Source organism: Xenopus laevis, chromosome 1L (assembly GCF_017654675.1).
Source record: "Xenopus laevis strain J_2021 chromosome 1L, Xenopus_laevis_v10.1, whole genome shotgun sequence".
In the NCBI taxonomy this organism is placed as follows: Eukaryota; Metazoa; Chordata; class Amphibia; order Anura; family Pipidae; genus Xenopus; species Xenopus laevis.
Window position 1 is genome coordinate 94,887,626 of NC_054371.1, and position 13,337 is coordinate 94,900,962.

Consider the following 13,337-nt stretch of genomic DNA (forward strand, 5'->3'; position numbering starts at 1 on the left):
ATCTTTGCCCCCCCCCCCCAAAACGATGTAAATGTGTTGATTTTGCAGTACCTGAAATGACAGATCATATGGGGGTCTTCCTTTTGGGGCCCCTATATGCCACGTGCTTGGGTACACCTATACATATTGGGCATCAAACTGTTCAGAGGACCCTAGGCTTTCATATTTGTGGTGATTTCTCTTGATATCTAAAAGTATGTGGGTAATACGATGCTGCAGGGTAGAAATTTCGAGGTGATTTTTGGAAATGTCACCAAAATCTCCAAATTTAGGAATGGTTTGCGGCTTGGTACTTTGTAGTACAAAGACATGCATAGCCAATTTAGATTCGTGGGAATATGTACTTTCTGAAAATATATGATTTTCTGGGGTGAACTTACCTTTTTCTACTTTTGCCCCCCCCCCAAAACTATGTAAATGTGTTGATTTTGCAGAACCTGAAATGACAGACCATATGGGGTGTCTTCATTTTTGGGACCCTATATGCCACATGCTTAGGTACACCTATACATATTGGACATCAAACTGTTCAGGGGACCCCAGGCTTTCATATTTCGGGTTATTTATATTGATACATAATAGTATGTTGGAAATACAATGTTGCAGGTTGGAAGTTTTGAGGTGATTTTAGAAAATGGCACCAAAATTGCCATGTAGTAAGGGTTTGCGGCTTGGTGCTTTGGAGTAGAAAGACATGCATACCCAATTTGGATTCGGGGGAATGTGTACTTTCCGAAACTATATGGTTTTCTGGGGTGAATGTACTTTTTTCTAACTTTGACCCCACCCCCCCCAAACTATGTAAATGTGTTGATTTTGCAGTATCTGGAATTACAGAACTGATAGCTCAAATGAGGTGTCTACATTTTAGGACCCCTATATACCACATGCTTGGGTACACCTATACATATTGGGCATCAAACTGTTCAATGGACCCCAGGCTTTTATATTTGGGGGGTTTTGCATTGATACCTAATGATGTGTGGGAGATATGATGCTGTAGAGTGGAAGCTTTGAGGTCATTTTTAAAAAACTTCACCAATTTCTATAAAACATTATAAATTTAGGGAACAATTGCAACTTGGTAGTTTGGAGTACAAAGATATATTTACCCATTTTTGATTCACCAGAATCTGTTCTTTCTAATAATGGGTAGTTTTCTAGGGTAAACCTACTGTTAGTGGAATGTTTGGCCTTGAAATCAGAAGTATGCCGTTTGGGGAGCGGTGATTTGGTAGTGTACTGCTTGTACACTTGATTTTGAGCTATACAAGTGAGAAATCTCCATAAAACTCTATATATTTGGTATTGCCGCATTCAGGAGACATAGACCTTTCCAAATCGGCTCTGTTCTCGTACATAAAATAAATGATCTTTCTGATATATGTGATTGTTCTTTGTGAAACATGATTTTTTTCATTTTATTAGACACTTAGAGGCCTATTTTTTTTTTACAGAAGTAGAATTACACCAAAATTCTTGCATATTTTGAAAGTTCAGGTTGTCCTGAAAAAAACAATATATTGTTTTCCTGGGTGAACTAAAAGACCGCCCCAGGAAAGGCCCTTAAATTGAAAGAGTGCAAAATATCTAAAACTGCTTGGCAGTAGATGTTCGCATCTAGGACAAAACGGCTGGCAGGGAAAGGGTTAAGAGCGTAGCACCGGAGAGGTCAGAGTATACCTCGAGTTGTTGAGGCCAACCCTTTTTCTTTCTCGCCAATGTTAGTAGCTGATCCTTGGTTTTAATAGTCACAGAATGACTCGGTTTACCGGATTGCGATTATTTCACGTCCATCTCGTGAGCTAGCTAGCTCCGCCCCTTGATGCTTAATTGTTGATCTTTAAAGTTTGATTCCTGCTTGATGATGGTTCTTAAATTTAAGGGTGGTTTAAGAAGTGCTTATTGGAAGCATATTTTTTGTTAACCAAGCTAAGGTTACCCACTACACCTTATTTTACCCTGGGACCCCTTAAATTGCAAAACAGTAACCATGTAAATTGCAAGTTAGGTGTCTGCAAGAGACAGACCCCGACTATTATTGCTTTCTTTATCTCTCCCTACCTATAGACCTTCTCATTCCCATTCACTTTTCAACTATTTTCTCTTAATGATGAGATGCTGTGAAAGATTATATTTTTGCTATGTAAATTGTTATTATCCTTAAAGGGATACTGTCATGGGAGAAAACATTTTTTTCAAAATGAATCAGTTAATAGTGCTGCTTCAGCAGAATTCTGCACTGAAATACATTTCTCAAAAGAGCAAACAGATTTTTTTATATTCAATTTTGAAATCTGACATGGGGCTAGACATTTTGTCAAGCTGTTATCTGGTTACCTTCCCATTGTTCTTTGTTTGGCTGCTGGGGGGGAAGGGAGGGGGTGATATCACTCCAACTTGCAGAACAGCAGTAAAGAGTGATTGAAGTTTATCAGAGCACAAGTCCCATGACTTGGGGCAGCTGGGAAATTGACAATATGTCTAGCCCCATGTCAAATTTCAAAATTGAATATAAAAAAATCTGTTTGCTCTTTTGAGAAATGGATTTCAGTGCAGAATTCTGCTGGAGCAGCACTATTAACGGATTCATTTTGAAAAAAAAAATTTCCCCATGACAGTATCCCTTTAATAAAAACCTTTAAAAAAAGATACAGATGGTCATCCTATTTTTTTAAAAGGCTATCCTTAGGGATGCCCTAGAGAGGTGCCTTCCAATGGAAGGCACAATTGACCCAATTGTGCACTACCCTATTGCCACTTATCTGTGGATGGGGCAATGGTCATGACCATAGGATATGTGCAGCTCCAGTTATTAGAATAACTTGGAGAATAGACTTTATTTGCTCATTTTGAGTACTTCAGAATTTGTACTTTGTAAAACTATATGTGGATGTAATATTACTGTCAAGAGAGTTTCATGACATGTATGTTTTGTTTGCAGACCTCTCCAGAGAAAAAATTATTAAAGGAGAACAAAACTGTACATTAAAAGCTTGTTACCAAATTATTGCCATAAGTCACCCTCCTGAAACACCAGATCAGAAAACTTTCCCTGGCCCCTCTTTGTGACAATTCCTCTGAATTGCTACAAAACTCAGACAAGCAGAGACTTGTGTTGCACTGCTATGGTAAAAGAAAAGCTATCCTATTGGTGGTGCAGGTCAAGAAGGAGGATCAGTAAATGTCAGCAATGGTATTTGGGCACAGATCAAGAAGGAGAATGAGTAAAGGAAATTGTTGACATTCAGGAAAATCATATGTATCATGACCTGAATGTAATCACGCAGAGCTCAGGCACACTGACGTACGCATGCATATGCCCTACGATAGGATTTTTATTAAAGGGGACATTTTGCATAACCTTCATACAGGCCCGGACTGGCAATCTGTACTTTCGGGCAAATTCCCGAGGGGCCGCTTTATATTTAGCTGAAGTGGGCCGCTCGCAAGATTTTTAAGAAGTTGAACATGCACAAAAGCGTGACTGCTCCTTTAAATGCGCAAAGCAGGGCAGAGTGGGCGGTGATTCTTAAGTCACAGAAACCGGAAGCAGAAGCAGTGGCAGCGCCGGACTGCTCCTCAGTCAACCGCACAGCAGGCTCCTGAGCTGCCTGTCTGCTTATTTATTGCCTTCTGCAGCCAGCGGTGGGGAGAAGCAGCAGACACAGCACAGAACTGTGCTTCTACTTTGTACTTTGTTATGCTTTCCGTAGATTGACTTCAACTACTGGGGGAGGTGCACCTTTCATCTTAAACTGTATGTAAGTGAGTGGCCAGTGTAATCTAATTTTTTTATCGTGATCATCATCAACTGTGAGCTGACTGTAATATTTAGCAGCTTTTATCACTAGATTATAGGTGAAACTATTCTATGTATTGGCTGTGGACAAGAAATAAATGTTTTGAATGATGTAACCCTATCCAAGTTCTGACAAAATAAACGACAGGAAACATAAGTTAACCCCTCACTTCCTTCACCTTCTAAGCTTTCATGTCTTCTTCTACAAAAAGAAAAGTACCATCTAAAAATAAAAGGTCCCAGTAACAAATAAAAAAATAAATTGACAAAGCAACAGTAACAGGCCCAGCTAGGAAGTGACCTGTTTTTTCTTACTTATACTACCCATTATAGGCTCATTATAACGTCTATAACTAAGCAGCAACTAAAACTGATGTTGATGTATGACCTTAAAAATATACACATATTTAAAGTGATAAACATATCACATAAAAATATAATCATTCAAGTACTCGCTACCAAGAGTTAGTTTGTGTGTTGAGATCTCCCAATTAAAACAGCAAACACAGAAAAAGCAAGTATTCCTACATTATTTTCAATGCCCACGCACTGTGTGACATAGGTTGGACTGATGTGAATGACAAATAACCTGGGTGCACCTGCCCTACTGTAAATGATAAGGATATTAGAAGTCACTGAGGGGTTGTTCTGTGACCATATAAAGACACAAGGCTGCAGGCTGAGTTATAGGGGGAACTCTGAGTATCACTCATGTATTATAAGGGATAATGTACCCCCTACTGTAAATGATAAGGATATTAGAAGTCACTGAGGGGTTGTTCTGTGACCATATAAAGGCACAAGGCTGCAGGCTGAGTTATACAGGGAACTCTGAGTATCACTCATGTATTATAAGGGATAAAGTACCCCCTACTGTAAATGATAAGGATATTAGAAGTCACTGAGGGGTTGTTCTGTGACCATATAAAGACACAAGGCTGCAGGCTGAGTTATAGGGGGAACTCTGAGTATCACTCATGTATTATAAGGGATAATGTACCCCCTACTGTAAATGATAAGGATATTAGAAGTCACTGAGGGGTTGTTCTGTGACCATATAAAGGCACAAGGCTGCAGGCTGAGTTATACAGGGAACTCTGAGTATCACTCATGTATTATAAGGGATAATGTACCCCCTACTGTAAATGATAAGGATATTAGAAGTCACTGAGGGGTTGTTCTGTGACCATATAAAGGCACAAGGCTGCAGGCTGAGTTATACAGGGAACTCTGAGTATCACTCATGTATTATAAGGGATAATGTACCCCCTACTGTAAATGATAAGGATATTAGAAGTCACTAAGGGGTTGTTCTGTGACCATTTAAAGGCACAAGGCTGCAGGCTGAGTTATACAGGGAACTCTTGAGTATCACTCATGTATTATAAGGGATAACGTACCCCCCTACTGTAAATGATAAGGATATTAGAAGTCACTGAGGGGTTGTTCTGTGACCATATAAAGGCACAAGGCTGCAGGCTGAGTTATACAGGGAACTCTGAGTATCACTCATGTATTATAAGGGATAACGTACCCCCTACTGTAAATGATAAGGATATTAGAAGTCACTGAGGGGTTGTTCTGTGACCATATAAAGACACAAGGCTGCAGGCTGAGTTTTACAGGGAACTCTTGAGTATCACTCATGTATTATAAGGGATAACGTACCCCCTACTGTAAATGATAAGGATATTAGAAGTCACTGAGGGGTTGTTCTGTGACCATATAAAGGCACAAGGCTGCAGGCTGAGTTATACAGGGAACTCTGAGTATCACTCATGTATTATAAGGGATAATGTACCCCCTACTGTAAATGATAAGGATATTAGAAGTCACTGAGGGGTTGTTCTGTGACCATATAAAGGCACAAGGCTGCAGAATCTTTCACATATTTTACATTAATTACACTTAAGTGAGAAAAGCAGCTCTTTATGCACATAATTTTTTGCTGTTTTAACTCCAATATATGAGTGGATGAGTTCAAGACCAATGCATGTTTACATATGGGCTGCTTTGATCTTTTTGCCCGGGCTGCTTTTTACTCCCAGTCCGGCCCTGCCTTCATATTTAGATATATGATTAATCTTTACTCAAACAATGTAATGATGCAGGAAAAAAAAAGGTTTTGAATGCATTTTACCTGCTAAAAGTGTCATTATATCAGAGCAGCAATGAGAACCTCTCACATCAGAAGCTTGGCTGAATTGAGAGGTGGGAGTGTCTGTTCATTCTCTCACAGGAAATGGTCACAGCACTGACTGACAGGCTGTACTCTGCTGTAGCTTGGAAAACCCCTCCCATCTCCCTGCCTGTGTGTTTGTACTGGCCAGTGGATATGCTACTTCTAAAGCTGCTGCTGACTACTGGATGTCTTTTTGTAAAATATGTGGCTGTACTTAGTTTTCAACATATGAATATGACACACACCCATCAAGTTCAGTTGCTCAAATAATTCAGTTAAATCATTTAGTTAGTAGCACAACTCCAATTTAATGAACACATATGTAAGTATACAACATATATGTAAAAAACAGAGAGGCAAACAGGAGAACAGTGAGCAAACAGACAAATAGACAGGAATCTGTAGCCTGACAGGAAAACATTCCCCACTTTTCCCTTCCTGGCAGACAGACAAGTCGAAAAGCAGAGCAAGGGCAGGAGGGTGGTCTGTCCCTCTGGCTCGGCATGTGCGGGTGCCTATCCCATGTCAGAGAGCTCATCTCTGATCCTAACACTGTGGCTTCAGCCCGTGTCTCGGATTTCTGAGCTGCTGCTCTGCTTAAATTGTTGCACCAAAGTGCAATTTGGGATGCAGTGGCAGTGCAAGGGGCATCTGATGAGCGGCAAGTGTGGGCACTATGTTCTGTAACAAGCTGAAGGAGATCAAACTGACAGGGGAATGTCTGTTCTCTTTGCTGACACAGTGTCAGCGCTCAAAGGGTCGCTGCTGCTATTGCCTCAGAGCTGTGAGCGCCAGCACTTCACGTACAGGGAGCGTTACTATGGCAACGGCTATGCTACTCTTACATCTGCGCTACCCTTAAATCTGTGCAAATGATTATGAGCCAGTTTGTAAAGCACTCTTCACTCACTAGTAGCCAGCACTTATTCAAAGATGATCTTCACGCACGCTCCGTTGCTGTCTGCCTGTGCACAGGAGAAGCTGGGCGGGGACTAGCACAAGCAGCTCTGAGAAGGACCCGGCATGATTGACGTGGCTCCAAGATTACATAGATAACCAGCGCCTCCCCCTATGCACGCCCAATCCTTCTCAGTGGCTTCTGCTTGTAGAAAAAAAAGACAGTGAAAAAGTAGACGGCCGGCTGCACAGATACCAGCACAGGATATCAAGAGAAGGGGAGGAGCAAGATATGAAATACAAAGATATCAGGGAAAGTGGACCCAAAAGGTATATTAAACAAAACGTTTTATTCAATTTTAACACAAAAGGAATTGATTAAGACTTAGTTCAAAAGTATGATATATGTCGCCTTTAAAGGGAAGGAAGATGTGATTTTCTAGCAGGTTAGCAATTATTTTTCTTTACAATGTGGATTAAATACAAATGGAAAGTTGTTGACAGGCAGTTTGATGGCAAGTACATGTACACATAATGGCCATTTCATTTAAAAGGATGTTCATCTTTCAACCCTTTTTACAGTGTTCTTGTTTTCAGATAGTTCACCAGAAACACTTTTTAAAATTACTTTCAGTTGTACTTGTGACATTTTTTGAAAGTTTAAATTTTCATTTTCTTATGTTTTTCTGAAGCAGCTCTGGGAGTTCACTGAATCAGTAAACTGTTCTGAATTGATACATACTGAGATATTAGGGATGCACCGAATCCACTTTTTTGGATTCGGCCGAACCCCTGAATCCTTTGTGAAAGATTTGGCCAAATACGGAACCGAATCCCAACCCTAATTTGCATATGAAAATCAGTGAGGGGAAGGGAAAAAGAGAGCCACGCACTAAGTAGATATATTTCTTATCATTGGCCCTGCTGAGCTGAATCCCTGAGTTTCATTAAAGGGGTGGTTCACCTTTAAGTTATCTTTTAGTATGTTATAGAATGACCAATCCCAAGCAGCTTTTCTATTGATCTTCATTATTTGTTTTTTTAAAGTTTTTCCATTATTTACCTTTTCTTCTGACTCTTTCCAGCTTTCAAACAGGGGTTAATGACCCATCTTAAAACAAAGGCTCTGTAAGGCTACACATATATTGACATTGCTACTTTTTATTACTCTTCTTTCTATTTAGGCCCTCTTTTATTCATATTCCAGTCTCTTATTCAAATCAATGCTAGGTTGCTAGAATAATTTGTTCCTTAGCAACTAGATATTGCAAACTGCTGCTGAATAAAAAGATTGACTCAAAAACCACAAAAAATAAAGCATGAAAACCTACTGCAAAATGTCTCAGAATATCACTCTCGACATCATACTAGCAGTTAACTCAAAGGTAAGCAACCCCTTTAAAGGCAGCTGATAGAATTGCTACATTAGCTGCTGATACAATAGTTGCTGACATTCCATAGATGCTGCTGAGAAATGTATCAACTAAGGTAGCAAATATGAACAGTTCAGAATCTGCTACTGAGTTACCAAAAACACCAGAGACAGACTTTAAACTTCAATGTTGTAAAAATGGTGAAAATAAAGCAACTGAAAAAAAATATTTCTGGTGAACAACCTCAAAACAACTGAACTGAAAAAAGTGTTTCTAAAGTTAACAATTTTCTTTAGAATACACAGATGACATATCTATCACAACTGCAAACAATTCACTATTGTGATATTTTTACCTTTATTGCAACTGGGTAAATGGTTCCTCCAATTTCAAAACTTCCCTTTTTGAACATCATTACGGATGTATTATTGATGCAGGTTCCTGTAGTGGAAAAATAATGAATTTAAATGTGATATACAAAACCTTCAAAAAAATAACAATTGCTACTTAGGGTAAGCATCTGTTAAAAAAAAAATACAGGATAAAAAAGATTATGAAGTTTGCTTGAAATAAGATTCAATGGCCCAATGTACTTCTGTAAGACTACCACATCTTGATAGTCTTTAGCTTGTTTGTTCTCTTCTGAGACTCCTTGCTGGGTGTGCATGCACAGTAAGGGTAAGAGCACATGCTAAGGTTTGGGGTTCCCGACAAATCGCCTCCTCTTCTGGTGACTAATCCCCCCCGAAAAGTCTTCCGGTCGGCTAGAATCTAAATCGCCAGCCAGATGGCATTTCTAGCGCTTCGTTTTTTCGAAGTTGCCCGACATGGGGGCAAATTCACTAAGGCGCGAAGCGCCGAACGCTAGCGTTAATTCGCTAGCGTTTGGCATTTTCGCTACTGCGCAAATTCACTAACGAACGCTGGCGTAGTTTCGCTAGTGTTACTTCTCAACCTTACGCCAGGCGAATCTTCGCTAGCGACGAAACTACGCAAATTCACTAACTTGCGCAGTGTACTGAACGCTACCTTTTACACTAGACTTCCTTCGCCACCTCAGACCTGGCGAAGCGCAATAGAGTAGATAGGGATTGTTTAAAAAAAAGTCAATTTTTTTTCTAAGTCCCAAAAAACGCTGGCGTGTTTTCTACATGATGGCTGATAGGCTGAAAAAGATCGAAAATTTTTTGGGGCTCCCCTTCCTCCCCCCTACATTTCCTGACTCATGGCAACTTACCTAGACAGTGGGCACATGTGTAGGGCAAAATAAAAATTTTATTTGCAGATTTGAAGGTTTTCTAGGCATTTGTAGTGCAGATACGTGTTCCTCCATTGAAATTTGAATTTCGCGCCGTATGCAAATTAGCCTTCGCTAGCGCAACTTCGCTTTATATAGCGAATCAACGCTAGCGCAACTCCGCAACCTTACGCTACCCCTGTGCGCAACTTCGGATTTTAGTGAATTTGCGAAGCGCTGGTGAAACTACGCCTGACGAAGTGCGGCGAAGTTGCGCCTGGCGCAACTTCGCATCTTAGTGAATTTGCCCCATGGCCTCACAAGGAAACTTTGGGTTACTATAGAAAATGAAGCGCTCCGAGCGCCATCCCGCCGGCGATTTAGATTTTAGCCAGCTGGAAGGCTTTTTTTGGGGAGATTAGTCGCCCAAAGAAGAGACGATTTGTTGCTGGGTGACTACATCTCGCCTGAATCTTAGCGTTTGCCCTTACCCTAAGGGCAATTACACATGAGGAGATGTCACCTGAGACAAATCTCTGCAGGCAACTAATCTCCTCCAATGTTTTCACACAAGAGATAAAAGTGGAAACCGATGTGGTACTTTGTTTTTCTGAAGTCACATCAAAAGAGAACTTCAGGCTACTTTGGAAAAGTTAAGCCCAAATTTTGCCTTTAAGTTCAGCCTTTCACTCCTGCTAATGCGACTGAATGTAGAGAAGATGCAGAAAGAAAACAATGGTACCATGGCATTCCTACAGTAGTACCCTAGGCTGCTGCAGTTTTCAGTGAACATAAGCTCAGTGAAACCCTGGCCAGGGTATTTAATGACTGATTGTAACCACTGCGGGTGCCTAACATTTTGGAGGTTAAAAGGGAAAATTAGATTTGGTTTAAACAAGAGCCCCAGTACAGACTGCAATTATTAAATATTTTAGCTGTTGCTAGATGAAATGTTACTAGTGAACATGTCGACCTAACCACTTAAGGTAAAGCAAAGGAACATGCAAGCAGCCGTAGTATACTTACATGCAAAATAAGGCTTTTGCTTACCTTCAGGGAAAATAAGAATTGGCAGTTTTGATTTATCAGATACATGTTCTCTAAGCCTGTTAATTAAATAAAATAGTTATATTAAAACTGCATTTATAGGATTTAAAAATGTATACAGTAATACACTTAAAGCAAATAATTACAAGATACATATTATTGAAAAAGTCCAGAGAAGTTTGGTTTATTGAGATCTCCACACTACATTTAGGAGGATCTACCCCCTTACTTAAGGAGATTTCAACCTGCCCAACTAATTAAAACCCCTACCCTACGTAAGCCACCCACCCCGCTCCCCCTGCACAGGTGTAACACCTGTAAATGCCCTTAATCCTGTAATTATCCCTTGTTGCAGAGTCAGTGCAGTGCAGCTCATGGTGGTATCTTCTTCCTTCCCTTTGGCAATGGTCATCACTTTTAGCACATGTGCAGTTATCATAAAGCGGAAGAAAACTCCAACTGCACATTCGCCAATATGGGTTTTTATTAGTTGAGGGGGTTGAATTCTCCATTAACTTTTTTGCCAACCTTCAGTTCATGTAGCCCTCTAGGAGGGGTTTGGACAGATAAGAGCTTGTCCTGATTTATAGCTGGGAGGTGCAGTGTTTCCCATTCCTGGGTTAAAGTATTTCCCTGGCAGTTCAGTAAAAGATGAAGCCACCACATATTCATGTCTCTATGGACTCATTTGCTAGAGATGGTTGTGAGCTGAAGAGCCAGGGGTGGAGGTAGGTTTCTGTAGGAGAACTAAGTAAGTGTAATAGTTTTGTAATAGCTGTCCCAACAGTAGGTTTACACACATTAGCTGAATTTTTGCTAATCCATAGTAATGATTCCCTGGAGGCTCCATCCCTGTCCTCCACCTTGTATTAATAGTGTATATATGAATTTCGGAATCACATACTGAAGGCAGAATTACTGCAATTACATTTTTATTGTGCTTCCACACGACAAGGTTTCGGGCACCAAGGCCCTTTTTCAAGTGTGTGAAAAAGGGCCTTGGTGCCTGAAACATGTGGAGTGAATGCACAATAAAAATGTAATTGCAGTTATTCTGCCTTCAGTATGGGATTCCCAGTTTTGTAATAGCTTACTCTAGGAGTCCATTCACTGGCCGATGTGGCATGGCATATGATTGATAAAAGAATACCAATGCTCACATGTATTAGAAGCACTGTGTCTTGGTGCACATAACATATGCCTATGTATTTAAGGAAATTTACACTCACAGTTCTTATCTTTGTCAAAAAATAAATACATTTTGTGCAAAACCAATGTTTCAGCTGTTTTACCTGCCTTTTTCAGGGTACAAAAAACAGAAACACAACCCAGTTGTGTCCATGAAACAGAGTATGTGATAAAAACACAAGAAAGTGCAACAATTATTATATATATTGTACATAGTGTGAATAAACTATAAAAACATAGTAATGTAACTGTTGCTATCACTTTAAACCCTAAACTCTAATATGCATATCTAGGTATGGCTGAAATATACGTTTTAACCATGTTAACAATGTTCTATTAAAGAATTAAGGAGACAAAATTAACAAACCAGGTATAAATATGCATAAACTAGACAAGCCAAAATTCAAAAAAGTGAATAAAGCCTAGAAACAAAAAAAATAAAAAGTCTTTATATGCCAAACTGCTAAATAGAGAAGCATGAAATGTCACCCTTCAAGCACATCTTCAGGAAAAAAACACACTAGTAATACTAGTTAGGGAACTACTAGTTAGCAGTGGATGCTAATTATAGTGCTCCTGCTAATCTAGTGACAATGCTGCAATTCAGTTGATATCCATAGTTCATTGAAGCAATGAACTATAACATAAAGGAATCTGGTTAAGAGCGTGGTAGTCGTTGAATAAGATCTTTCATATTGTTTTAAATGGTCTTGATGGTAGCTATCAGAAGTAGATTGAGTGATGTCCCAAATGACACACTTGAAATTAGTTTAGCTGTTGTCTGAAGGATACAGTAAGTAATACTCAACCTTAAAAAAAGCAGTTGGATTAACCTACCTACCTACGTTCACATCCACAACAATACCCTCTTAATCTGTGATAGAACAGGAAAAGTGTTGAAAGCCTTCTTTTCAAGGTTTGAAACCTTCCTTTAGCCATGGTATTGTCTATCATGTTGTCAAGGCAGTTTTGTCACATATTTTCCTGCAGTGTACTTAACTAAGGATGAGAACCACTGTATAATTTGTCATCTTATTTTGAGTTTATCATTTTTTTACAGGTAACCCTTAAAGATTCCCAAATGGCTTGCATAGGCTTTAAATAAGCAATTTTTTCTAGCTGGTTTAAATACAAAGGCCAAGGTAAAAGAGTCAGCATAGAGAGACTTATTAGGGTCAAAGTAAGCCACAAGGACAAATTAGCAAAGCCTCCAGTGGTTCAGCAGATAAGTGTACTGCTGGTTCATTGCATAGACTAGGGTTTGAACCTAGTGCATATACTGTGACAAGCTGTATGCCTGTAAACTTAATTTTGGGGTAAATTAGCTATGGTAAGGAGGTAAGCAGAGGATCAGGAGAATAAAGACAGGGACACCGCTTCTTCAGGCAAAAACACAGGTTTATTAAAAAGACTTTTTCCAACATGAAGTCACTAGCATACAGTTCATTAGAGTTTCAGCATCATGCTTTCAAAAATTTTCCACACTCACCATACAGGGTGGTTTCCACACACTAAGCCCTTCTGAGTTTCCCCTCCAGGGACACAAAATCACCAACTTCTGGCCTGGCTCACCTACTGGCAGCACCTCAATCACTTTAGACTCACGGTGTC

At 39.7% G+C, this 13,337-nt stretch overlaps 1 protein-coding gene across 1 annotated transcript in view; it reads right to left on the reverse strand.

Annotated features, from left to right (window-relative positions):
- The window catches only part of gpat3.L (glycerol-3-phosphate acyltransferase 3 L homeolog), a 253,658-nt gene that overhangs the window by 34,021 nt on the left and 206,300 nt on the right, over positions 1-13,337 (reverse strand). Inside the window, 2 exon segments of the mRNA NM_001094023.1 lie at positions 8,610-8,695; positions 10,542-10,597. Of these exon segments, the coding sequence (NP_001087492.1) occupies positions 8,610-8,695; positions 10,542-10,597 (142 nt within the window).